Raw genomic sequence first — 23,775 nt, forward strand, 5'->3', positions numbered from 1 at the left:
AGTGGCAGCATCTGGAGGTAACATTTCTTATCTACAGATAGTAAGACGACATGTCTTTTCTTGTGAAATGTCTGGTGGAGACAACACACCAGAGTTGTCGCGAGTTTATTACCGGGTAGGAAAATTTCCGTGGCCTCCCTGTTCGACACAGCAATCACATAGCTGCTCATACTTCACTCATCTCTAGCAGAATCCCATCTCTCCTGTTTCACTTAACCGCCTGTCAACCTCCAACCATGCCACCACATCTCTTTAATGGCATCCACTGACACACACACACACACACACACACACACACACACACACACACAGAGCCTGCCACTGGTGAGAGCACATCTCCATCCATCTTCCTTGACACAACAGAGTCACGTCATTTTGTGATGTTTCCCGTCTTTTGATTAAAGTGGAGAAACGATACCCAGACTCCCAGATTGAAGGCCGCTGGGTTTCTAGAGTGGGGTCCAAAAGTCTGAGACCGTTTACCCATAGAAGTGAATAGGAAAGTGATCCCCCGCTGTATGTCAACACAGTGGTTCTCTCTCATGTCAGGTCATATTGTAGTGGGAGGAGGGGAGTAGGGTAGAATAACCGTTGGCTGAATTCAACATGATTCAATGGTGTCCTTAGAAGATCATGTCACCTGTCATCTCTCTATATTGTACACATTGATATCCAGAGCTGGCACTGACTCCCTGGACAAATAGGATAACCCCACAGCAAAGGGGATAGTGCATTAGCAAGATGTTTCGAGGAAAAAAAAAATCAAGTCTTTACTGTATCTTTGCACATGTGTGAATGTTCAGTGGTATGACACTATACAGTCATATCCAGCTACCCCACCCTCACTGTTTGCTGCTGTACTCAGACCTTGAATAAAAGCAGGAAATGCTGCCTCACACTTCTGTGTTTTTCAACCCGACACTCATTAACCCAGGGTGTCGCTGCAGTTACTGGGCAAACCATAGAAACATATTTATCACTGATTGGTCCAGATGGCAGCTTCTGTGGGGCATGACATACTACGCCTGCTTTGTTGAGTACTGCATGAATTCCAAATAGATTTATGGAGCACATAAAGAAAGTTATTGTGTTGTGCTGTGCTGTGGTAGCTGTGATTGCTTGCTTGTTATTACTAAGTATCATAGCTAGTAATAATAATATGAAGGTTTATGTCTTCATTGGACAGCTAACATTGCACAATAGTGCTGCCTCTGTGAACTTTTGCCTCTTTTAAAAGTACAGATGTCACCTCACTTCAAGTAAAATGAATAAAAACAAACAGTAGTGTATAGGTGTGTTTCAACCACAGGAACTTTCACAAGGAAACGGAAACCTTTTGAAGAACACAGCCCCCCTACCTGCAGGAGGAACCATGATCTAAATTAAGTTCTGGGAAGATAGTTTTACCCCCAAAAAAGTCTCTACTGGGTGAGTCGTACCTTCCGAAGGTTCAGGAACATTCAGTGTGGGGCTTGCAGCTGTGATTGTCGCTGATTGGTTAAATATGGTAGCTTTATCTGCAGCATTGTTTTACACCCAGCATTTTGTAAAGTGTGCAACTGAAAACTGACAATAATCAGGATTGGGCAGCCCAAGAGATTTTATGGCTAATGGACCGATGACAAAGTCCAGGTTTTGATGTCCATTTTTGTAAGAGAGGACATTATACAACCATATCAATGAAAGGCCACCATCGTGCTTTTGACACGTAAGTGGACTGGGAAAGTTTCTTGATATTAGTTATTGGGAAAGTGCATGGACCATTAGTGGAAAACCCACCATATGATATTAAATCTTACATCTAAAGTGAGTATAACAGATGTATACCTGTTGACTTCATTTCATAGTTAAAGGGACCCTTGAGTTGAGATTATGTAAAGTCAGAGTAAGTGTAATCACCAGAGCCTGGCTCAGCTGTTGATGTTGACGAATCTACTGTTGTCCTACTTCCAGGTTAAACTCCTAAAGACACAAGATAGAACATGGTGTACTCTGTACTGAAAAAGGCCTAGAATTATTTCAAATCTATATTTTACCCTCTGTTTGTATGTCATTTTCATCACTGAAGTCGTAGAGTAACAAAGGACCAAATGAGTAATGCAATAGCATCAGTAGCAACAGTAGGCTTACAGGAAATGTTCAATTTATTTTTGTGGTATTTGCTTTTTATTCATTGTAAGATATTGATGATAACATTACTGCCTTAAAGCTCGAGTGTGGGACTTTTACATATAAATGAACGTTAAGTTCAAGTTTGTCAAACGAGTTCACACAATGCTAATTAAGTCTATCAGCATCAGTTAAATATTTCTGTATTTCTCCCTGAGTTTTAAATCTGGCGTCTGTGGTGACGTTCCCACGCTGGCCCACTGGCAGCAATGTATTTAATATCAGCCAGTGACCATTGGTTTGCCAGAGCTGAAGCGGGGAGCAACTGTAGCGACAGAGACGGAGTAGGCTACAGCAACTTGTATGCGGAGTATGGCGGAGCTTGTGACAGAGAAACCTTGGAAGCGCCCAAGAAAAGTTTCTGATGAAACTCAGAGGATTCATGGGAAGGATTACAGTCTAAAAAGGAAAGCGATTGACGGCGAGGACAAACACGGATTACCACTGGTGTGGCTTTTCGTCCTTGGAGTGCGCTGTTTGTATAATTACTCTCACTGCCAGAAGGGGGAGACAAAAGATGTGCACTGCAGGTTTAAATAAAGGTTAGTGAGTCAGTGTTCAAATGTGGGAGTGGGCAATAAGCAGGCTATTGGTGTCTCAGTGTGGGGTTACTTCCTGTCTGACCCCAACTACTGAACTTCACTTTAACACTTCCTACCAGTACAAACAGGCTAATCCTGGACTAAAGCTCCATTACGGCGCTATCAGGACGCCCAGCTTTTTCCTCCCTGCCATCATCCACACAATGCAGAGGAAGTGTGTATATGTGTGTGTGTAGAGGATGTCTTTGATTTTTTGTAGACAATGTGAACTTTTGCTGCTTTTTTCTTTTCTTTTTTTCCAGACCAATTTCTAATCAACAAAAGCAGAGCAGTTTTAGACTTTTGCCGTTAAGTTTTTTTTGGTCTAAAGCTGAATTAGAATTGATGTTCCATTGTGTCGGTCACCTGATAAGACTGATCGAGTCAGAAGAACGTGGTTGGGTCTTTATCTGCATGTGTTTAATAAGAGCTTCAAGCTCTGTCAATTGACAGATTTTTAGTAATTTGCCTCTCTAGCAGTTCCCATGATGTCTCCATCAGATGGAATTCGGATCCAATTAACCAAAGCACTTTCTGTTCTTGCTAAAAGCTCAAACTGCTATCGAAACCTGCACATCAGCCTGGCACATGAATACTGCTGCGTAAGAATATGAGAACAGAGATGTGAGTATTAGAATCTGTCCAGCACAAAAACGTGCAGGAATAAGGAGCTATTGTATCTTCTTTCTCAGCATGAGCATTTTTTTCACAGAAGGCACGACTGTAATGGAATCAAGACAATATTGCAACTAAGACAGGATTCATGTAAACACAATACGATTCTGTTTTTTGTGATTTTGATCACATAAGCATCCAATTGAACAATGAGGAAACTTTGTCTGAGTACCTTCAACCACAAGAATGAATTGAACTGTTTTCCAGTCTCTAAGAAATTTGTTTTTTATTTTAATACTTTCTGGAAAATACTTTGTGGAATACCATTTCCCATAAGGACCTAGATGTTCACAGGCCAAAAATCAGAGGAGGTGAGGTGATGATGGAGTTAAGGGGTTGTGGTCTGTAATAACAGCAGGACAAAGAGGACTGAACCAAGTAGCAGAGATTACATCTAGAAAGTTGACAAATGACAAAGAGGCATTGACGAGTTTTACACAGTTTAAAACCAAGCTTGTAGTTTTTTCATGGGAGACGTAGTGATTGTTGTTGAATTTTGTTAAAATCACTTCTTCAGCTTCATATCAACTGATGCACAGAAGGAACATAAACTCCAGGAACAAGCTTCCTGTTTTCAGAGAGACTGATGGAAGAAATGAGAGATTGTAGAGTCACAGAAGCTGGTGGCACAGAGGCTAGCCCCAACATAACGTCATGACTTCTGCTGTCTTTATAATAACAAGACTAAGAGTCTGCAGCCATGCTAGTGGCACAGTGGTGCTTTGAGCTATGCTAATGTCAGCATGCTAACATGCTCACAGCAACAATGCTAACATGCTGATGTTTAGCTGGAATAATATTTATCATGTTCATTGTCTTAGCTTAGCATGTTAGCGTACTAACATTTGCTAATTAACACTAAACACAGAAGAGCTGATGGGATATTTTTTAGTTTGGCAGGTATTTGGCCATAAATGATCATAAACAGGATGAACCTTCTGATGGTGCGAAAAGTCAGAGAATCAACAAAGTTCTGACAATTTATTCAGACGTGAATGTCTGAATATATTTAATGGCGGTCTATCCAATAGTTGGTGAGATATTTCCCTCGAAACCACAAATGGCAACCTGGTGGTGAGCAGAGGTTATGTAATAGGTAACTGTGAGGCATGCCCCGCCTCCCCAAGGTGGCACTGGAGATATGAAGGGTGGGGTGAAAGATGTGAGGATAAAACACTGCATGAGGTGAAAGGGGCAGGTTCATGGTGGTGTTCTGAAAACAGGAAGTTAACTATTATGGTTTGACCTGCTTACCAATAGGATTAGCAGTTGCTGCACTTGACTGGATTATTATATGCAGGGGAGCTCACAGTGAAACCCCCTGCACTCGAGCACATCCATCAAGTAGATATTGAGATATGACGCTGGAAAGTAAAGATTTGGACTTGCTGGTGGTGCTAAAAGAGAAGTCAGGGGATCACAAAGTTAGTAGGATTCATCCTCTAGGCACCACGGCTGTCTGTACCAAATTTCATGGCAATTCATCTTCTAATCATCGAGCTAACTCAGTCTGGTCCAAAGTGGTGGACTGGCCGACAGACATTAACATCCCTGTGCTGCTAACAAAAATTTAAGAGAGCTGGGAAGCTGTGAGTTGCAGCAATTAACATCTTATCCATTTTTAATTTTCCACTCAGAATCATTGTTTATTAAATCAAATGATTACAGTGGGGAAACATGGAACATCTGATTGGCTAATGGTCAATGGTGATGAAAGTTTTTCCTCACCGACAAACAGGCTGACCCTCTACATCAGAGTCAAGTTTCTCTAGTCACTCAGCTCCTCAAGAAATTAACTCATTCTTCAATTAAACATGTAATTAGCTTAATAGTAATTTTCAAAATCTAATGTTAAAGAAACTATAATTAGTGCAGGCCACATGTAAACAGTAATGAAGGTCACTCATTGCATCGTTACATTATTATGTGCATGTAAACATTGACCATGGTGACTATGATAGATACTGAACATAGTATCAGACAATGTGCAAGGACAACAGGACCTTCCACACAGCACAGCAGACTCTACGTATCACTTAAGCAGTCAGAGTGCAGCGTGAATTCAGACATTGTATTCAGTATGCAACCCAAGACACATTTGCAGCTGTCGAGGGGGAGTCCAGCAGTGGAGTCGTGTATTGTAGGTATATACATAAACATATGAACACACATGCAAACTTCTACAGCAACAAACACACACACACTGCTGACCCTCCTGCCCTCACACTATCTCTGCTCCGCCAATTAAGCAGATGTTTCTATCCTCCTCTTCTCTCTCTCTCTCTCTCTCTCTCTCTCTCTCACTCGCTCGGTGTGCCCAGCTGATGAGTGGCTGGTAGTTTAGCAGCTCGAGGACAGAGATGACACATTCTTCCTCTCCGAGAGTCTCACCGCTGTGTCTATGCTTTAATTATACTGAAAAGACCGGCGCTCGCTCGGTTATCAGATGATGAGCTCTGCCTCGCTCTCCAGCCCTGAGTCCTCTGTGTGACTGAGAAGCTCAGTGTGTGTGTGTGTGTGTGTGCACGTTTGAGTACTCTTGAACCAAATGTTCACACAACTATAGTAAGATTCAAGTGATTTTTTTTTTTTTTCTCACGGTACAGAGACGAATTCTGGTTAATTTCTGGATCTGTGAGGAGTCAGTAGAGCGTGGCCATTGATTAGGAGGGAAGGTGGGTCAATAATGGGGCCCACAGGCTTGTGTTCACCACCTGTTCTTATCATGCATGGGCACTTGATTTACATTTTTCGTGCCAGCCTGAATTCTCTTCGCAGTTTTCCAGCTTTCAGCTTTTGCTCCGACTGACTTTAAAGCAGACGTTTGGACTTGATTTGATTGCATGCAGACTGAGCCAATGTTTCAGTGTGTCTTTTTTTTCTCCGCGCTCACTTTTCTGCCATCAATTATTCATGATGAAGTGTTTTTGTTCTGTCTGTGTGTAAATGTGCTGCTAATGTTGCGCTTGACTAAAATCCCTGGATCTTAGTGGAACCAACCTGTGCTACAAAGTCAATCTTTTCTGTCTGAGCGAGTGTGTCGCAGCTTATAACCAGACACAACAATGTAGGTCACTTCTCTAAACAGTATTAACTATAAATCTGAAAATTTGCATTGAAGACAAATTAAATTAAAGGTTTATTACCTAATTAGATCACATCATTACAGTACTTAAGTATTCATACACTGTGTATTCACATTTTTACATGTTAGAGGTGATGGGTGAAAGTTAAAGTAGCTACTTTGTGTTTCAGCAGTGAAAAGTCTAGTGTTATGGATGTGACTAAATAATTCAGTGTCGAATATAAAAGTTATTTCTGTTAATGTGAATGCTTAACTAATGCACACTACATAAAGCACTGCTGTGCGTAATATATGTCAGGTGTGGTTGGAAACTGTGTGTGCATTAAAACAAAAGGGAAGTAAATCAGCGAGCTGGGAAATTCAGATTTTAATTTGCATTAGCAGTTTTGAGTACTAGGGGATGTATGAATGAATATGAATACATTATTCAGTAATATTTCCCCACAGATCCAGTTGACACAGTTTGTCACAAACGTCACACCACTCAGTTGAACCACACCACGCAGACTTCTCACTCACACTGTCCTCACTTTACATTTAATAATACATACAGTACAAGGAACCACACTTTTGCTAAGACAGTGTATACACACATCTGACACCACCTGTGACCTGTCCGAGGAAGGAAGTAGAGCTGCAGCTTTCTGAGGCAAACAAACAAGTACACTAGTCTGTCTCTCAAACTGAGTTTCTGAACCTTTTCTGAAAGCTTCTGTAACACCTCAGAGTCACCACAGCTTCCTGACATGAAACTGCTACATGCAGACGTTCATCTTAACATCAGTAACATGGCGTAATTTTGTCATTTGAGCTAACCCCTCATACGCACTTGCTCCTGCTTTTGATGACAGAGGGACTTTGTAATCCAAAGTTAGATCTGGTGATATTTGGGTTGACTTGGTTCAGTGGTTTATCTCCATGAGAGAGCATAGCATCACATCTCCACCCAGCCTCCAGAGAGAGGATGCAGTCGCTCTCCATGGGGACATCTTTTCAAACTGAACTACTTCTCGCAGCAGATCATCCAGATCATATGTAATCTTTCTTCCTCCTCTCTCTCTCTCTCTCTCTCTCTCTCTCGCTCTCTCTCTTTCTCTCTGTGTTTAATCACTCTTGTTCTCTTCCTGTCATCTTCTCATATCTTCACTCTCCTTCTTTAATGAGGCTGTTGTAGTTAGTCATTAGATTTTTTTCCTGAAGCTTCTTCTTCACATATAAGACCATGATGAGATGTATTTTCCATCTTCCTCTCCACCTCGCTCACCGTAGAAGTTTACTCAAAGTAGCTGATAACACTCTCATAGGAAGCGACTAACCCACCCCGCCTGTCTTTTTAACATGAAAGACGCTAGTTAAGGTCACCCTCATCAAAGGCTGCCAAGCTTCTGCTTTATCTACAGTGAGGCCTGTAGAAGTAAACAGCCTCAATTTAAAGTGTTTCCTGTAATTAGGAGATTTGGACATACAGAAACACACACACACAGCAAACTATCATCAAGGGAAAGAACAGCCTCCTTAGCGCACAGAGGAATGCCAACAGACTCATGTGTACAATACACACTTGGCTCTGAGGTTCACACACCGAAACCGAGGAATGTGATGACAGCTTCATCTGATGTTGGCTCATGTCCTATCCGTATACTTGCACCGTATTGCGAGTCCTTAGCAGTATTACAACCACATACACATCATACACATAACTGAGACTGGGTGAATTTAACACATACTGACGCATGAATAACGTGTGGCCAGTGTCGTCCTCTTTGGTTGTTTTCCAAAGCTCGGTTTTTACTGCCGCTCTCAATAGCAATGAAACAGCCGGACTTTATTGTTGCTCCCAGTGACGGGACGTTATGAGCCAATCGCATTGTTTCGCTACCAGGAAATAGAGTACATTGTACATTGAAAGAGTTAAAGTAGAATTGTGTGTAATATTCTGGCCTGTTAAACAGAATTGTTGTGGAAAACTTTTTCCCCAACAGCTTTCAGAAAATAAAATACAATAGAATTGATAATTGAAAAGTTAACATAATGAAGTTGCTTTATTAAATAAACACACAGTATAAAATGGTGGAGTAGAGGCTGTTGCACTGATCATTAGTTTGATTGTTTTACTGTATATATGATATTAAATACATTTTCCATTACAGACAACCGGCAGACAAATGTCTTCCTTATTATCAAGAGAGCCTACAGGACATACAGACTGACACATCCTGTCTTATTACACAGAGAATAATTATCATATTATTAACTCACTGCTGAGTAGCTTCAACAGAATGTCACATTTTACCTTTGATAATGATAAATTTAAACCGAATACCTTACTACTAGCCAGGGCCGGAGGCGTTATGTTTCCATCCGCCCATCCGTCCGTCTGTTCGCCCATTTCTTGTGAACATGCTATCTCAGTAACTCCCTGAGGAACTTCTTCAAATTTGGCACAAAGGATGAACTGATTAGATTTTGGTGGTCAAAGGTCAAAGGTCACTGTGATCTCACAAAACATGTTTTTGACAGTAACTCACCAATTATGACACAATTTAACACAAAGTTCTATTAGGATGAAATGATGGGCAACTTCACTGTGACATCATAATGTTCTGCAGAAACACCTCTGGTCATTATTCAATGCTGTAACTCAGGAACATAAAGGGAGATTGTGATCATATTTCCTGCAACATTTCTGGTTGGTGGAGCTGTACAATATGTTCACAGTGCCAACATGAATATTATAAAGTGAACAAGTGCAGTTTTGTTTTTGTTTCATTCATTCTGTTTTCAGTTTTTATGCAATCTTGCTGAATACTCAGGAGCAAACTTTACTAATCAGTAGAAAAATGTATGTTTAAGTTGATTTTTTATGCACATTGAATTAGTGTTGCGTAAATAAACCACTTAAAGTGTAAATGTTTTATGACTTAGAGTAAGTGAGTAGTTACAATCTGTTAAAATTTGAACAGTCAGAATCTCAGCCAATCTGCTTCTACAGCCACAATTTACATATTTTGCTCTATCATGATTGGTACACGGAAGATTGCGACATCACCTTTTTCCAATGGAGCCCCGCCCACTTCAAACCAGTGAGGAGAGCTCAGTCAACAACATAAATACAGTAACATCTTATGACAACTAAAACCAATTGAAATGAGGCAGAAACCTGTGTCTGTCTTGTAGGAGCTTGTTGCTCATTGTTAGTAGCTGATTGAGGAAAGAGCCTTTAATGAAATCAGAGACTAAGACGGAGTGGAGTCATTTTGTTATTCTTTAGGCTGATGAAGTAAGAGTTTCTCCTCAGTCCTCTGCCAGCACCCATCCCTAAATGACACAGTGGTGACCTAAAACATTACTGATAAAGTTCTGTGAAACTATGATGATGTTATGATACCAGTAGCTGAGATGACTGTAAACCCATTCAGATCAGTATTTTTTCTAGTTTTAGCCCCACCAAGTGAAACTAGACACAACCCTATTGTTGTTCTTTTTTTATTGTTGTTGTTGTTGTTGTTTGTCATTTGTTTGAAGGTCCCCGCTCTAGCTTACAGGTGAAAAGTGGAGTATATTTCTTCTACAATGTCCAGCCATTGTCTTGGCCCTAGGGGATCCCATTTCAACCAGTTCCTAGTGATGACCTTTTTACTTTTAAAGAGATAGGTGTCCTTCTTTTCTATAACATCACCAGGAATTTTATAGTTTAAAATTTCTTCCATTCTCTGAGTGACACTGTCCCAAAATGTTTGTATTTTTGCACATGACCAAAAGATATGTGAGGAATTGGCTCATGTGCCTGCACAATCTCCAACATGGCTGCTGTTTTTGTTCTGTTTACTTTTTATATGAGGTGTGGTGAAAAAGCGAATGAGATTTTTCCAGCCAAATTCTCACCATCTTTTAGAACTAGTTGCAGATTGTTGTGTGAATGCCAAACACCCTCTGATGGTTTAATATTCAGTTCTGCTTCCCATTTGCTATTTAGCATATAAGCATATAATGAATTTAAACAGTTATACAGTTTAGAAACAAACTTTGGGGGGGGGGGGTTTGTTTGTATGTACCAGTCAGAATCGTAATCACTTCACTACCTTCCACTGCCAAATCTTGTCCCTGTTGTTTTACATGTTTAACTCGTACTGTATGTTCCTGATTACTACCTTCAGTGAATGCCACTTTCCCATATCAAGTTTTTACCTTAATCCTACTCTGATGTTTTCTTGAAGTTGCGCCCACAGGTCCTGATACAAGTGCACACTCACCTATACAGACAGAAAGATGAATAAAAGCTTGTGCACCTACCTAACCATGAAACACCTTGTTGAATCAGAAAGAAATTTCCCTTTTACCTCCAGTGTGGCACATCCAGACCTCATTACTAACTTTATTCTCTTCACACTGTGCGAACTCGCTCCCATCTGCCTCGCCATCAGTCACCATGGAATATTTAAAGCCAATCGTCCTGGAGCCTGCAGGCTGGATTTCAGACCTGCCACAACGGGAAAGATTAAGCCTCACTGACCAAATTAAGAGTGAAGAGTGAATGTTATGAATGTGATCCCCATGGCTTTGTTCTTTTCTCTATTTATCCCTCTATTTTCCATCTCTCCGGTGCACTCTCATCGGATTTCTTTCAGAAAATCTTCTTAAAGCAGCACTTGGCAAGATTTTTATAGAAAAAAAAACAAAATGCCAATCTGATCAGGCTAAATCATGAAGAGCAGCCCTTCCACACTAATGAGGAGCTGAAGATTTGGCCCCATTTTCTCCAATGAAATGCTGGTGGCTGGGTGGGAAGTCACTACAGGTCCTGAACTGCAGGTTAAGAACAAAATACATTTTCCTTTCCAGAGTAGTGAGTAAGCACCATATTCACGCAAAGCTGGACTCACCAGAAACAGCTGAGCCTCTGAAGTCCCTCTTGAAAACATCCTCACTAGACAAAATGATCATTAGTTGTTGGTAACAGCTGAGGTCAGCCGTTACTAACAATGTCAAACATGTATTTTTGAAATTATTTGTAGAGATATTTACTGTTTATTGCCTCCTTCCTCCTTTTCCCGTGAGTTCTGACTGCATAAGAGTCATTAAGACATCAAGACAAGTGAATTAGCCACAGCTCGTCCAGCTGATTTGTTTGTGAATGTCAGGCGTCATTTTCTTTTGAATGCAGCAACACAGACCGACAAACAGATGAGCTGCAAGCTCTTAGCTGAATGAATTATTATAGTTTTTTGATATAATTGAGAGCATGAGATCGAGCATGGTTGTGGTTCTGTGATGAAACTTTCATGAATTTGAACATGGCTCACAGCAGATAGACAAGCTCCCCAGCACCTGCACGGTTTTACACTTTTATTTTCCTTTATTATTATTTTCTATTATTTTTTTCTTGACGGTTGTGATGGCCTATAGCAGAGACGCATTCGGTCTTTGCCCCACATCAAACAAAAAGACTATTTATCTGATTGTTCTGTTTAGATAGCAATGATCATGCACCTGATACATCACTGGAGTATTTGGAGTGCTGCACGCTGCTACTGTCTACTATATTTATTTTTATCATGTCATATCATTCTTTTAATTAAAAAAAATCTAAAATGTCTGTTTGAAATCAGAGAAAAAAAAAGGTGATTACAAGTCAAGTCCAGTTTCAAACACGTGTTCAATTCAAGTAGACTTTCTGTAGAGTCAGGCTCTTTATGTGCGTGCGTTCACAAGAGAGACAGAGAGCAAATGAACATATTATTTTGACCATCTGGCAAAAAATGTCCCTACTAAAGATAAAGCCAAACCTACGCCCTCACATCCACCCATCAGTCAGGACCTCTCTACACAAGAGGTCTGGCTCTCTCTGCTTCAGCAAATCTTCTTAGAGTCTAAAGAGCAACTGACACAATGACTCTCTCTTCATGTTGTTCTCTTCTCCTTCATCTCTCCTCTTGATTCATATTTCTCTCCTTCTTCACTAGTATTCCTTGATTCCTTTCCTCTCTTAAACCTGTCCATATCATAATGACTTCATTAGCTCAACTCTTTGTTAACAACTATATTCCCAAAGGAGTGAAGCCTACATGTTCTCTGTCTCTCTCTGTCACCTATCTGCCCCATCCGTCTCCATGGTGACAGAGAAACTGATATCTATGCCTCCCTCTGCAGGGATCGCTTTACATGGTGCATTGTTGCAGTTGTAATTTCACCTGTGCCAAGAAAGCATAAGAGGTGTTCATTAGAAATAACAGCATTCATTTGATATTGACTCTAGGATTTTACTTAAAGGTTCTATATTTTACACTTTTCTGTGTTTTATTTGAAGTGTTGATCCATAAGGAGATATATTTGTGGTTTTAAAAACCAAAAATCAACTCACTGTAGTTTTATATCTCCTCTCTCAGACTTCTCTCTGGAGCTCTGGGAGCAACAGGTCGATGAGCCAATCAAAAGAGAGGAGGCTCAAACCCTCTCTTCTGATTGGCTCACTGTTTTCTGAGTGATCGAATAAAAATATAGCAGATTTCAGTTAAACACTCAGAGAAACCAAATCCTGAAAGGTTGGATCGTGGGTCCAGATGGGCGGGGTTTGGGGCATGGCTGAGAGCAGTGACTGCTTTGTTGTGACATCACAAAGTGACAAAAGTCCTGGCGGCTTGTTTTAATGCTCGGTGTCTGAATACAGGCTGTATGCATTTCTCTGTGGACTGAATGCTTTGATAGTTTCACAGTATTAATATAGAAGCTAGACCTGCTTTATAATTAAAACACACATGGAAATCTCACTTTATACAATATGGGACCTTTAAAACCGGGGAGCAGATTTTTTCAACCTATCTTTATTTCCAAAGCTAATCATCTTCTTTCAGGGAATCTGGCTCAGATTTTGTTGTATGATGTATATACTTATTTATTTTGAAATGTGAAATAGTGTCCACTCTTACAGGAGCTGTAAATAAAAACTCAACTGAAATCAGTAAGAGCTTAATATCACCACTATCATTATCTAATGTTCTACAGGTTCACTGTTTTCATATATGGAAGATTTTAAAATGCAACTGCAAATGCAATTTTTTGCAAAATGCAAAAATGCACAAAAAGAAAATACATGCTCTATAATAATGTGTTTTGTAGTTCACTTTATTTCTTTGTTTTGTTATAATTAAAGTGTTTGAAATCACCGAAACAAACATTCAGTTTCAGAGGGAAAAACGGATTAAACAAGCAGGACACTTCTAAAAATGTGACTTTGAATCTGCACCAGGGAACTTTCCAAGTTGGTGGCCCCAAATGACAGCAAGCCTGAGGCAACTATTTGAATGCTGGGGACTTCAATACCCAGAAGTCATGCACCATGAGATTAGTTAGACCAAGTTTCTTTTTTTGTAGCAGGAGTCCAGCAGATGCAGAGGTAGTGAAGAGGTTCAGCTGTCACAGATTACTCCGGACAGAACATTCGCTCAATTTTGGATTTGACTTTTCACTTACATTTAATTGCATCACTTCCTGTGCATGGGGAAATATTCTAGTTAGTGACAATTGTGGCACCCAAACAATGGTACTAATTAGTAGGAATGTCATGCTGAAGCAGACTAATGCAGTATGCATGGTGCATAGTTAGTGTGCAGATTTAATCTATTTTTGAAGTGCAGTGTAATCAGTGAAGTGTTTGGGTAAATGTACCATCAATTTTTAAAACGTAGGCATTCACCTGCCATAGTTCTGATGAACACACACCCACATGCATACACACTTAACCAAAAGCTACGTGACACTCATCAAACACTACTCAGGTACACCTTTCCTCCATGTTGGATTTGTCCATAAGGAATATAATTAGAGGGGAAGAGACTGACAGACAAAGAGAAATCCTGTCTGGAGGAGAGGTGGAGAGGTTGAAGATGAGAGAGAAAATGGGGACATCAGGGGAGAGTGAGTGTGTGTATCACCTCCCTGAGATATTCATCTTCTTCTATATAATCTCTGTCTCTCATGGTTGCTGCAATGGACATAAGTAAAAGGGGAGATGTGTCTTTTCTGTTGACTTAAAACATGATCAACTTCATCTTAGGTATTTATTTGGGTAAACAGAAATTAAGTAATTGAGATTTAACAAACACTGTCTCTGTCAAACATGTGCAGTACTTTCGACATCATTTGAAAGTGGCTATAACAGAAAAAAAATGTTAACAGAAACATGAAAGAAAATGCATTTCACATATGTTCCCACGGAGCCGATCTGTTTTGACTCTCTGCTGCCCCCCTCTGGTCATAAATACACACTACATTCTCGTCTGCCAATGAGCCCTTAGTAGTTCATTTCAGGCCACTACAGATAAGATGAGTCCACAAGCTTCTTCTTTGTTCTTTATTTTATTTAGCTTATAGTTTAACCTTGAACTGAGGTGCCGAATGCAGCAATCAACTCACAGTGTTCATGTTATTAGAGATACTAATGAGCTGAATCCATTATTCCTTATTGGTTTTCTCTGTGATCAATGGACCAGTGATAAAGAAGAAGATCACATCCATAAGGAGATACTACTATTACTATGATGTGTGCTAACATGCTTCATGAGAAATTTCTGCGACCCACCATTAAGGTCATTTCTACTGTGACTGTAGTGAGGTAAATAAATAGAGAGGTGATTATTTTGACTCTTTATCATCTCTGCAACGGTTAATATCAGTTAACAGCATCACCACCTCAGATATTTCCCTTTGTCTTTGCCTTTTTTTACATTTGCATTTGAGCCCCAAATGAGTTCTTATCTTTTTTTTTATTTTTGCTCTCGTATCAACGTCACTTATAATTCCCTCAGATCAAATGTTTTAGAGATGGAAAAAAAAAAAGCTGTTGTACAGAGAGCTCATTGCTCGGCCGGTCAGTAACGGCGTCTCAGAAGATGTGTACTAAAAAATTATGAAGACAAGTGCTCGTCCGCATGGATGTTCTCCAAACTCTGGTTGGTAGGAGCAGCTTCAGGAAAGAATTTCATAATGACAAATGAGCTTAAGATCTTTTTTCCCCAATTCCTTTCAAAGACAATTGTTGAAAAATGTAAACTGTTAAGTGTGTTTTATGTTGTGCATCTCACACTCAGCTTTGTGTTTGGATAATTCCTGCAAGAGTTTCAGTGCTAAGTAGAGAGAATTGTGTTTGGATATGGATGATGTTGTTATCAGTTGTGGCTTGTCAAATGTCCTTACCACTGTTCATTTTTACAGGTCATATACTTATCTATATGTGTGGTTGGGACAATTTTGCATGACCTATAAAGTGTCTAGTGTTATTGAAAGCCACATACAGTATATACCGTGTCGGCTTTGCAAGTTTTCAGTGCCGTTCTTTCATAAAAGTGGACGATAAGATGGTCAGGTTTGCAGAAGGCTCATACTGACAGTTTTCTTTTCTCCACCTTTCTCTACACAGGCATTTTAGCCCAGATCCAGATGCCCCAGACCAGTATGGATGTGATCAAGGGTCAGATGGTGGTGCTGAAGGCCTCGTACAGCACACAGCCAGGCACTGACCTGAGCACCAACACTATTCTGTGGAACTATGTCTCTAACAGCACCCAGCTGGTGAGGAAGTGGGGGGGGGGGGGGGACCCTACTAACAGTCATATATGGAAACATTGAAGGGATATCTACAGTATATCTACAGCACACCAGTAAAATCTTTATACTTTGCCATCTGTGGCTATGATATCTGGGATTACCGTTATGAAGGATGTTTGCTTGTTCTTATACTGTTAATCTGGCAAAGCTCTTCTTTTGTAAACCCTTAGAAATTAATCCAAGACAAACAAGGCTTTAAGCTTTCATACAAGCACTGTAAATTTCTTTACTGCTTTACTCTAGCAACTGTGCATGTGCTTGTTTTATAACATTAAGGCTAGGATAGATGTGCTTTCCAAATCAGATTATTTGTGAAATCGTTGTTGCAGTAAAACATTAAATGAAGCAGAGGAATTTTGCATAACAAGCCCAGCTGAACAGCCCCCTACTCAACCTCAACCCCTCCTGTATTGTGTTTTTACACGTTGTCTGGGGACCTGGCTGTGGCTCAGTTTACGTATCTGCCTGGGTCAGATTATTGAGCTGTACAGATGGACGACCCAAAAGAGGATCACAATCAAAAAGAAAACAGGGGAACAGAGAACTCAGAGAGCTGGAAAAGACACAGTTGATTAAAAAGTGAGGCTATTTTTTTTTTTCAAACGCCTGGACAGCCGTCCACTGTCTCACTCTGCTTCACCTTAATTCGGAGCCAAAGAGACGAATAAAAAGAACAAAATCTCACTGCTTCAAAGCTCTCCCACAATCTCTGTAGAGAGTCCAGCCAGAGAAGTATGGTACACAGTTCAGCACCTAATGTGAAGTAATCACCTCCAAGTTTGAGGTCTGTTCAGTGGTACTTAGTAATATGGAGAAAATCATAGTTTTTTTTATGAAAGCTAAATCATTTTCTAAGTCAAATGGGCACGGTTTTTAGCAGACATCACAAAAAACTGGTGGAAATACTGCATTTGTTGGGGACTACTTTCAGCTTAATACCAAGTGGCAACCTTTGTGGCTGAAAAATGAAGCCAACACCTAAGTGCCAAAAGCTGCAGTTCCTCAAATCACCACTTGAGGCTGACTCCAAAAGTGAGTCAATCCCCTTAAACTCTCATGTTAAAATGTCCAACTTTACAGCAGAAATTCATGTTTACAGCCTGGTAGGAAAAACGATTTTGGTCTCTACAGCTAATTTCCTCCTTCATGACAACTGTTCCGGGGGTGAATTTTTATATAGGCCTAACTCACCTATTTAAATTTGACTACGGCTTACATTTCTGCATAACTGAGGGCGTGACCAATTTGAGTGACAGGTGGTTGAGTATATGCACCAAAGTCTCCACAAACACCCCACCTCTTTGCCTATTTTGGGAGTTAGGGGTGGAGTCAGACACTGCCAAGATGGTGATGACGGAGCAGCCCACTCTGAGCTTCAAAACCGCTCTTCAGAAACCTATGGGTGATGTCACAGAGGTTACGTCCATCTATATATACAGTCTATGATTAATACACATTTGAAATAAAAATCTCTATGGGATTTGCCTCAGCTGCTGGTTAGTATTCAGGGGACTAACGAATGCAGTGTGTATGAGAGAAAATATTCAAAAAACAATCACAAGTATGAGATCTCACTAGTTTGCATTTATTTTCTGCCTAAACCCTGATCCAGCATCACATCAGTGTCACATTGTGTCACATCACATCCTCCTAAAATCCAACCTAAAACGGGTAATACAGTACAAGTCTTTTAAATCCCAGGTCGATGGATTCTGTGAGAAGACTATCAGTCCGAATGTTCGAGAAATGCCAATCACAATTTCCTGGACAAGAGATGTTAGGACTGAAAATCCCTCTGATTCTTTTGACCCAGGATAACCGGCAAATGCAATCATATTGACATGCATCTCAATGAAACTGGTTCCTCTTCTTGTTGTTAAAGTTTTGTGCTTTTATTTTCAGTTTTTTTAAGTCTGACACTGGCTCCCTTTTCTCTTGTCCAGATCATCGCCTACACCAAAGGTGCCATGAGTGTGGGGAGTTTCCATTTTAAGGGCCGGTCTGGTTTCAACGACATCATGCCTTCACGGGACGTGTCACTGTACATCAACAACACACGGGAGTCTGACTCAGGACGCTACCTCTGCCAGGTCATCATTCCTGATGGCCCCGGCCTCACTGCCGAGCTCAGTCTGGTTGTAAAGGGTAAGATAAAGATTCTGCTTATGACAAAGACTGAATTACACACACTACGTTGTATGATCTAACAAAATTAACATTTTATAATCCTCTCACCTCCCTTCAGTCCCTCCTTCTGTTCCTAAGTGCTCTCTATCAGGAAAGCCGGTGCTGAAAGGAAATGTGACTCTGAGCTGCAAGTCCAGCTCTGGGAAACCCCTTCCCATGTACAAGTGGAGGAAAACCAGTCCCACGTCTGAGGTCTTCTTTTCACCCATGCTCAGTGAGTAAAAAAAATCTTCACTTGGAAGATTTGGTCCATCTCAAAAGGGTATAGGCTAATTTTAAAGGAATTGGTTTTTGTTTTTGTTTTTTTGTTTTGTGTGTGTGTGTGTGTGTGTGTGGGGGGGGGGGGGGGGGGGGTAATTTATTTAACTTTCTTGCTGATATTATTTTTTTATGCTCCTTTTAATGTGTGTTATACAGGACATGGCTTGTAATATTAAGTAAGAACTAATGTTCTTTTTTTATTTATATTTCAGTACTTGTTTATTGTGTTTCCAAACGTCATGTTTCTTTCATTTTTCAGTGCAGTGCTGAATAATATAACACATCTCCTTCTGCCCTTGTGAAAATATATTTGGCATCATCAATCACATAGCTCACATTTAAGTTCATTTCCATGCATACAAAATTGAGATTGGTTAAATTACCTACTTAATAAAGTTAGATACTAAGACAGCTTATTGGAGACTGTTCCTCCAGGGACTCTCACATAGTTTACATAGTCTTGTTCATAGTCCTTTGGATGACATCAAAACCAAAACTAAAAGAAGAAGATGGGAAGATATAATTCTATAAAAAAGATAAAACAAAGTATATGCAATGTCCACAGTCTAATGTGTCAAAGAAATGGAAGCATGAGTAGTTTGTGCATGCACCCAAATGCATGCAGAAACACTGATAACGGAGTAAACTGCCCACACAGTGTGCATGTACAGTGGTTTCAGGAAGTATTCAGAACCCTTCGCTTTTTGCACACTTCATTGTGTTGTAGATTGTGTCCTTGACTGTCCGTGTTCAATGCTTTTTTAGATGAGAAGACTGGCACTCTGAAGCTGAGCAACCTGAGCAGCAACATGTCGGGGAAGTACGTGTGCACAGCCAGCAACTCGGCCGGCTCAGAGAGCTGCCTCATCAACCTGGAGGTCGTCACCTGTATGTACCACGCAACAGCACGAACAACTATCGTGTTCATAATAATCAGGAAGTTATATTGTTTGCCATCCCCAATAACAATACAGCTTGAATGTTATGTAGATTTGCAGCTTGTGCTTTTGGTGACATGTAATCCTTGTGTGTTCTCTGATAACAGCCACCAATGCTGGTGTGATTGCTGGAGCGACAGTGGGCTCAGTGATCGGCTTCATCTTCCTCCTCCTCATCTGCCTCTTTTTCGTGGTGAAGAGGCGACGGGACAGCGAGGACGACATCGCCAACGAAATCAAGTGAGTTCATGTGGTCACAGCAGCTATAAAGCTAAAATGACGTTAACTGTGGTAAAAAAATGTTTGCTCTGGTTGCTAAATGAGCTTGAACAGAGATGCTTGTAAGTTCTGTGGTTGACTGTTGATTTTCAAAAGTGTTGGTTTAGTTTTCTTGAAGCCATTATCAATTTACAGGATTTACATCTTGTACAAATTATAAATCAGAGCTGTATACGGGACAGTATAAGTTCTTAAACAGTGAATTGTGTTTCATATTAGGGATTTCAACAAGTACTGTACATTATTTGTATATAGATAGATAGATAGATAGATAGATAGATAGATAGATAGATAGATAGATACTTTATTTATCCCCTAGGGGAAATTCATGTATGTACTCACGTATAGTGGTGGCTGGATCTCTGCCGTCCATAAATCCCTGGAGAAATAATAGAAGAAGGCCCGAACAGGTTCATTATAAGCTCAGATCTTGGCTCACAGGCATCAGATTCAGATTTTCTTGTCCAGTTATCAAAGTTATCTGGCTGCTTGTTGTCTCTACGGTGAGAACAGGAAGTGCTAGCAGCCAAAGCGCAGGCCTTCCCATGAGGCAGATTTGACATGTTAATAAATAAGCTAAAGGCTAAAAGTTTTATCTCATGATCTGATATGGAAGCATGAAGTTAGGGACTGTGTTTGCAAAATGACCAAAGGAGCTTTTCAGATTTAATTAATGCATTTCTATAGCTAAACCCCTGTGTCCTCTCTCCCCCCAGGGAGGACGCTCAGGCACCCAAGCGTGTGTCCTGGGCTAAGAGTGGCATGGGTTCTGACATCATCTCCAAGAACGGCACCCTGTCATCTATCGCCTCCAGCCCACACCACAAAGAGCCCTCCCACAACAACAACCACCACCACCACCTGCAGCAGTACCCCCAACGCCCGCCCTCAGACACCGCCTCCATCATCACTGCCACCGGCAGCATGTCTGGCTACCGGCCTTCCCGCCATCACGGAGCCTCCACCCCCACCCACTACAGCTACAACAACAATACCACCCTGCCACGCGGACAGACCGTCTCCTCCGAGGCCAGCACCAATGGGAGCTCCCTACCCAGACCAGAGCGCTACACCCAGCTGCCCCAGGCCCAGCCGCTGCCACAGACCTACAGCCAGCCTCAGCTACAGCTCCAGGCCACTCCCTCCCCGCCACTGCTGCCCATCTCCGGCGTAACCACCTCCAACATCACCCGTATGGGAGGGGTGCCCATCATGGTGCCTGCACAGAACCAGGCTGGATCTCTGGTGTAATGCCAGCCAGTGTTTGCAAAACAGTGCTGTTGACAAAAACAGTGAATACTGTCCCTTTACTCTCTGAAAGGGTCAGCTGCTGATTTTTTTTTAAGGGAACACATTAACTTCTATTTAGCAAAGAAATACAGTAGATGAAAATGTCAAATTCACTTATGCTTTTGAATCAAGAAGCTTTCATGGCAAGACTTTCAGACACAGACTGTTTACTTGCTTTAAGTATATTTAAATCTTTTATATTCTGTATGCACTGTATACATTGCAAACTGTGTATAGACATGATTTTCATACATCTGTCCAGTATCCTTTTTTCTACTTTATCAATGCATTTCTAATGTTTTTTTTTTTTCAAATGTATCTTTAAAATGTTTCATCCAGAAACCTTATTGTTTTCCTCCTGCCATACTAATGACACAGAGTGAGCAGGTCTGCTGTACGCTGTCATCTCTACTTCTACAACTACCTAAAGGAGGACTCATCAAGACCAAAATAGGAGCAAGCACAAAGGGAAGTTAGTTAAATTGGGTGTAATATATGAAGATCTATGTTCTAATGGCTATGTTTCTGGAGCAGACTTTTGGAAAGAAAGATAAGACAACATTATACATATAATGAAAAAGTTTGGCATTTCAAAAATATCCTAATCCTTTTTTGGCTTCATTTCTGTCAGTGGTTCAGCTTATAAAATGCTCTTAGACTCAATTCTTCAAACGCAGATTAGCAAAAGCTTCTTATAATATTGAGCACTATTCAGAACTGCAGTGTGACGACTTTGCTAATACGTCCACAACTCTGGGTTGTAATAATTTAAAAGTTGCCCGCAGCATTGAAATTGTAAATATGATATTTATTTTCTGTTAAATGTGTATGAGACAGCAGAGCATATTGTTGCCCACAGCTTTTATGGAACATGTGATAAAGGTGATATGTCTGCCTGCAACACTGGATACTGAACCAAAGACATACAGGATGTATCACTTCATTATGTCAACATGCTCTCTTTATATGTTGTAGTTTGTTTTCAAGGGTCAGTAGGGACACAAGCGTTTTTTCACTGCCATAACCTACAGGCTCTCTGCTTTTTAGACAAAGCTTCTCTCCCATTTGATTGACAACAAAAAGCTGATATGAGAAGACTAATGTGAAGGGGCCTAGCTAGTTAGTGATCTTGTACCATTTCCTGTCATGAGAGGATGGGGGAGACACACTGGGGCGAGATCTTTATTGCAGAGCCCTAATGCGTCCAAATGGCTCCAGCCTGAACACATTTACTTTGAATGTTTCCAGAGCGTAACATGAACAAATCAATTTCATTACACAACTTGGGCATCGGAATCTGGCCACTTTAAAGTCACACAAATACCCATTAGATATAATTTGTGTCTGAAAAGAAAAAAAAATACACACACACACACACACACACACACATATATATATATATATATATATATATATATATATATATATGTATCATGATAGTGATCTACATCCCCATCATATGCTGGATTGTCATTACACTGGAGTAATGTTTGTTTTTTGATGTTAAAAGAAAAGGTTTGAGCTTGGCAGGACAGTGATAGCAAAATGTAGTTGTATCTTGAAGCCGTGATGGGTTTGTATTGTTATGAATGCAGTAGAGAAGAAAGGGAAAGAAGAAAGTGTTGAGGAAATAGTTTTGACGGGTAGGGGTTGTTACAGCTCACTGTTAACTTGTGGATGGGTCATTGAAAAAGTGTACATTATGAATATTAAAATGTGTTCAAGACAAACCTTTATTTTTATACAGTAAAGTATGAGAGCACATGAGCAGAATTTAGAAATAATAAATGTTGAAAGTTTTATGATCTGGCTCACTGTCAGTGACTTATGAACCTTGATGGATTGTATAACTACTGTGGACTAACTGGTGGCCAAACGTGCTTATTTATACAGTAGGCCTAAACTGTGGACATTAATGTGCAGTGTGCACTTGTATCCTCCATATTTATGTTCATGGAAAATGCTTTGTATAATATTTTCAATTAAATTACAAATGATCAGGTGTGTATGTGTTCATGTGTGTGTGTGTGTGTGTGTGTTTGTGTGTGTATTTTCAAATTTTCTAAAATGTCGGTTTAAAATAATTATGTCTGTCAGATTCACAGCTTGGAGGTGCACTGACTCAGTTTCTTATTTCTGGAGTTTATAATCAAAGTGTCTATTTATCAGAAATCAAACTTGGCCATAATGAGCCAGTAAACGTAGCCAAGAAAATTTCCATTCATATTCACTGTAACAATATTTCATGAGCTATTTGTGTAGCTTCATCTACTACATTCATTTTTTTAATTAGATGTGATAGTGCACAACCTAATCAATGGTGATACTGAATTCAATCTGTAGCTGTCGGTCAGTCTGTCACTATTGAAGGTTTATTCGTCATCTTAACATTGCAACTCAGCCACCAGAGGGCAGCAACGTCGCTCTATTTAGGAAAGACAGGCAGAGAGACAAGAAAATGAACAATCGGAATATTGAGTCAGTGTTAAACTGAACCCTCTACTGAAAACCACTTCTCTCATGCAACAGGTGGTTTTTCTGACAATCCTAGTAATTAATATTATGTTTTACACTTGATAATACCTGAAGAGTTGAAGGAGATTATGAGGAGCACCTTTTCAGGAAGCAGACTGCATCCAGCACCATACCGCAAAAGGACAAGATAAGTGTGACTATTTAACAACTTTAACTTGCTGGAAAAAATAAA

At 40.3% G+C, this 23,775-nt stretch overlaps 1 protein-coding gene across 1 annotated transcript in view; it reads left to right on the forward strand.

The window, feature by feature from the left end:
• esama (endothelial cell adhesion molecule a) overlaps window positions 1–23,072 on the forward strand; it is a 58,932-nt gene extending 35,860 nt beyond the window's left edge. The window contains exons 2-7 of the mRNA XM_056396884.1: window positions 15,926–16,077; window positions 18,057–18,258; window positions 18,359–18,514; window positions 19,327–19,449; window positions 19,607–19,739; window positions 20,495–23,072. Coding sequence (XP_056252859.1) covers window positions 15,926–16,077; window positions 18,057–18,258; window positions 18,359–18,514; window positions 19,327–19,449; window positions 19,607–19,739; window positions 20,495–21,029 — 1,301 coding nt within the window. The 3' untranslated portion in view covers window positions 21,030–23,072. The remainder of the gene's footprint in view (window positions 1–15,925; window positions 16,078–18,056; window positions 18,259–18,358; window positions 18,515–19,326; window positions 19,450–19,606; window positions 19,740–20,494) is intronic.
• Window positions 23,073–23,775: the final 703 nt, after the last annotated feature.

The sequence above is a fragment of the Seriola aureovittata genome, chromosome 15, assembly GCF_021018895.1.
Source record: "Seriola aureovittata isolate HTS-2021-v1 ecotype China chromosome 15, ASM2101889v1, whole genome shotgun sequence".
Lineage (NCBI taxonomy): Eukaryota > Metazoa > Chordata > Actinopteri > Carangiformes > Carangidae > Seriola > Seriola aureovittata.